The following is a 3,258-nucleotide window of genomic DNA, read 5'->3' on the forward strand; positions in this document are numbered from 1 at the left end:
CCAGATCCACCAAATACCCCCCGCCATGGCCGCCGCCAGATCCACCAAATACCCCCCCGCCGCCGCCACCACACCGGAAAATAGAGTACCCCCACCTACCAAATCCCACTTTAACCACTGACTACAGATGTAAGTGCACTGTATTGCAGTGCACTGTATTGCAGTGTACTTTGTAAAGTGTTCAGTTTGATACACAGCCAAAGTTTCAGGAATGTCCATTATGCTTCCTTCACTCCCATTGGTAGTCACCGTGCCCCTGTGATCGCCAACGCTCATAAAAAAATGAGTCGCTTTGTCTCTCTACTGACCTGAAATTTGTACAGCTACTCATACATCTTAAATGGTCACAAGTTTAACGTTGTTTTTTTTAAATTAATTTCCAATATTTATAGACATTTTTCTGATCATACATATTAATATCATAATAACCTAGGTGTGGATTTGGGTCTGTGTTTGGGTGATTTATTGCAACTGTAACAGTAACAGTATTTCAGTAGTAATAATATCATAATAAATCCCCCTTATCCCCAGTACCATTTGTTGAGATTAGTAAAAACTTGAAAGCTTTTCTTGTTTTGGATATACTGACATGCCCGGCATGCGTGCTCCAATGGAAAGTTAACTTTGGTCACTCTGAAGTGTTTTTGCCAACTGAAGAACTGGTGATACTTTTCTTCATTCTGATCCAGCATGTGTAAATAGTCCGCCAGCTCTTTCGGACTATTGAAGTCATCCACGTGAATGAAGCTATCTTTGGGTATGAACTTCTCATATGAATGTCTTGGTGGCCCTAAAACCACAGGTACGGCTCCCAAACGGAGTGGATTGTATAGTTTCTCTGTTATGTAGTCAATTGCTGTGTGGTCAGAACTTTCATGTGTATTCTCAAATGAAAGGTAGAACTTACAGCTTTCCATGGTCTGTGTATACGCCTCTTGACTAAGCGTATGTTGAAAATGATTGCCAAACTCCTCAACAGCGATGTGCTTTTTAAGTTCGTTATAATATTTCACTCGTGCATGATTCTCATTCCAGTTGCTTACAACCCAGCAAACCGTTTTAGATTTATTTTTTAGTGGCTCCTCAGTTCCTTGGGGTTTTAGCTCCAGCTGCTCACGCACAACAATGTCAGCATCCTGCCGGTAGTTCATCGTGACGTTGAACAGGTTGTCCAGCTCTGGAACTCTTTCCGAATTTTGCGGAGACTCAAAAAGCATCCATATCCATTTTTGGAAGAACGGGCGTGGCAGTTTGGGTAGATTTGACAGATCCCTGGCAATATCTCTGTGATGGATGAGCACTCCGTCAGCGCTGGAGTACAGACGTCTGTCATCGGTGAGTTGGCAGTCTTTGATATGAAATTCTGAATCGCAAGCGTTCAGGTCAAATTTGCTGTTGAAAGGCCAAAACCAGATGAGGAGAATGGTATCTTTTTTATTAGTGCTGTTTTCCCTCGCAGAGTGGACAGCTGGTGATTTCTGAGGTGAATCTGAAGTCTTTGTCCATTCAATCTTGCTTATGTATAATATGTAGATAAACAAAGATAGAAGAAAAATGATGACCCATTTTTTGGGGATATTAGTAGATGTCATTGCCCTGGATGAAAGAGGGGAAAAGTTAGAGTGAACATAGTTTACACAGACTAAAATAAATGCATTTAATTGAATATGGCTAGTTTGGGATATTTTGACAAGTCTTAAGAATTTCACTGTGCTGAAGCAATTTGGTGCATGCGACAATAAACACCTTGACTTGACTTTGACTTTGACTATTGGCTAATTGAATGGAGAAAGATTTATTTTAAGTGTGAAATTCAAACTAAAGGATATGGAACATTACATTACGTCTTTTAAACACCCTGCATTAACTTTCCTTGGGTGTTGCTTTTAAACTGATTGTGTAATTTCCATATTCATAAATATGGATAAAAAAAAATATAGTAAAAGGACAAAGTACCTAGCTTCTCTGTGACTGCTGACAGTTCCTGCTCCTGGCTCACCACACTTGGTAAACAAATGTTTCAGCACTTGGATTTGGTTTTTTGTTCATCCCCAGGCTTTTGACAACATGTGTCATCTTACAGAAAAAAATCAGAAATGAGAATCAAAATCCTTGATCCAAAATCCAAAGTCTTGATATTCAAGGATGTGGAAAAGGATATATACTGTACATGGGTTGAAGGAAAGTAAATGCATAATTTGTGTAAACAGTGTAGCATCTCCACTATGGGTTAGAAGTCATACTATGGGTTAGAGGTTTCAGTATGGGCGTAGTAGTCACAGATCACACTGCACCATAACACTCCACTGAAACTACTGGAAGTATACAAACCTGCTGTACAAAGGATTAAACAAAGACAGAGTTAAACCAATTTTTTAGCTGGCAAGCTAATGTTACCAGGGGCCCAGGTTAAAAAAAACGTTTTAGTCCTCCTTTAATGCGGCCCACCCAGGCTACAAGCAGAGATAAGCAAAGTGTTGGCTAGGACCAGGAAGCTGCAACGTCCGTCATCCGAGAGATTGAAGACAATTTTGTTGACAATTTGCGTGTCCATTTTTTGTATGCCCAGTCATGCACCCAACTCCAATAACGGCACGATAAAACACAGTTAAAGACTAACTGACATTTGACAGCAGAAATTACCTTTGGCAACTACCTTTACTATGGCAAGCAAGGTACTGTATACCAACCAAGTATAGTTATCCATCAAACTTGAAACAAAAGCTATAAACTAGTCTAAAACCTTCCTATTTGTAATATCAATCATAATGGCTTCACCCTAGTCAACACGCTCTAAATGACAGAAAGAGAGAAGAGAATTGAGTTATCTCAACTGCTAATTTGATTTTTCCATAATATATGAAATTAATATATATTATAATATATTATTATTTTTCCATAATAAATCACATACCAAGGATATTTATATAGAAAAAAGGATACCGTTAGACAAGAGGAAAGGAACAGTGCAGTCAACTTACCAAGCATGAAACTGTAGCTGGGTGTGTCTATTCATTCTGTGGGACCTCCTCAAACAAAAAGCCTCAGTTCAAAATAAAAGTCTCATTTAATGTGATAAGGAAATGTGTTGACACTGGCGAGCAGAGCAATTTAATATCACACAGAATTTGTGGGAAAGAAAGAGGGTCCTAACATACGTCTGTCTTGAGGTCCTAGGTGCATACACCCCCATGAGGATTTATTGATAAATTGATGAAATTATGCAATGCATAACACAATCGAGGTGCCAGAATCAGC

At 39.2% G+C, this 3,258-nt stretch overlaps 1 protein-coding gene across 2 annotated transcripts; it reads right to left on the reverse strand.

Annotated features, from left to right (window-relative positions):
- Nucleotides 1-521: 521 nt before the first annotated feature.
- Nucleotides 522-3,037, reverse strand: LOC308379268 (4-galactosyl-N-acetylglucosaminide 3-alpha-L-fucosyltransferase 9-like; the record flags this gene model as incomplete). 2 transcript variants are annotated; one of them, XM_080856341.1, is made up of 2 exons in its annotated part: nt 2,982-3,037; nt 522-1,596 (listed from the first exon to the last, which is right to left on the reverse strand). In XM_080856341.1, the coding sequence occupies exons 1-2, from the start codon at nt 3,014-3,016 to the stop codon at nt 522-524; spliced, it is 1,110 nt and encodes a 369-aa protein (XP_080712467.1). In that variant the 5' UTR covers nt 3,017-3,037. The 2 variants fall into 2 exon arrangements, with proteins under 2 accessions (XP_080712467.1, XP_080712466.1); XM_080856340.1 differs by lacking the exon at nt 2,982-3,037 and adding an exon at nt 1,957-2,197.
- Nucleotides 3,038-3,258: the final 221 nt, after the last annotated feature.

Source organism: Sprattus sprattus (assembly GCF_963457725.1).
Source record: "Sprattus sprattus genome assembly, chromosome: 18".
NCBI classification, from domain to species: domain Eukaryota; kingdom Metazoa; phylum Chordata; class Actinopteri; order Clupeiformes; family Clupeidae; genus Sprattus; species Sprattus sprattus.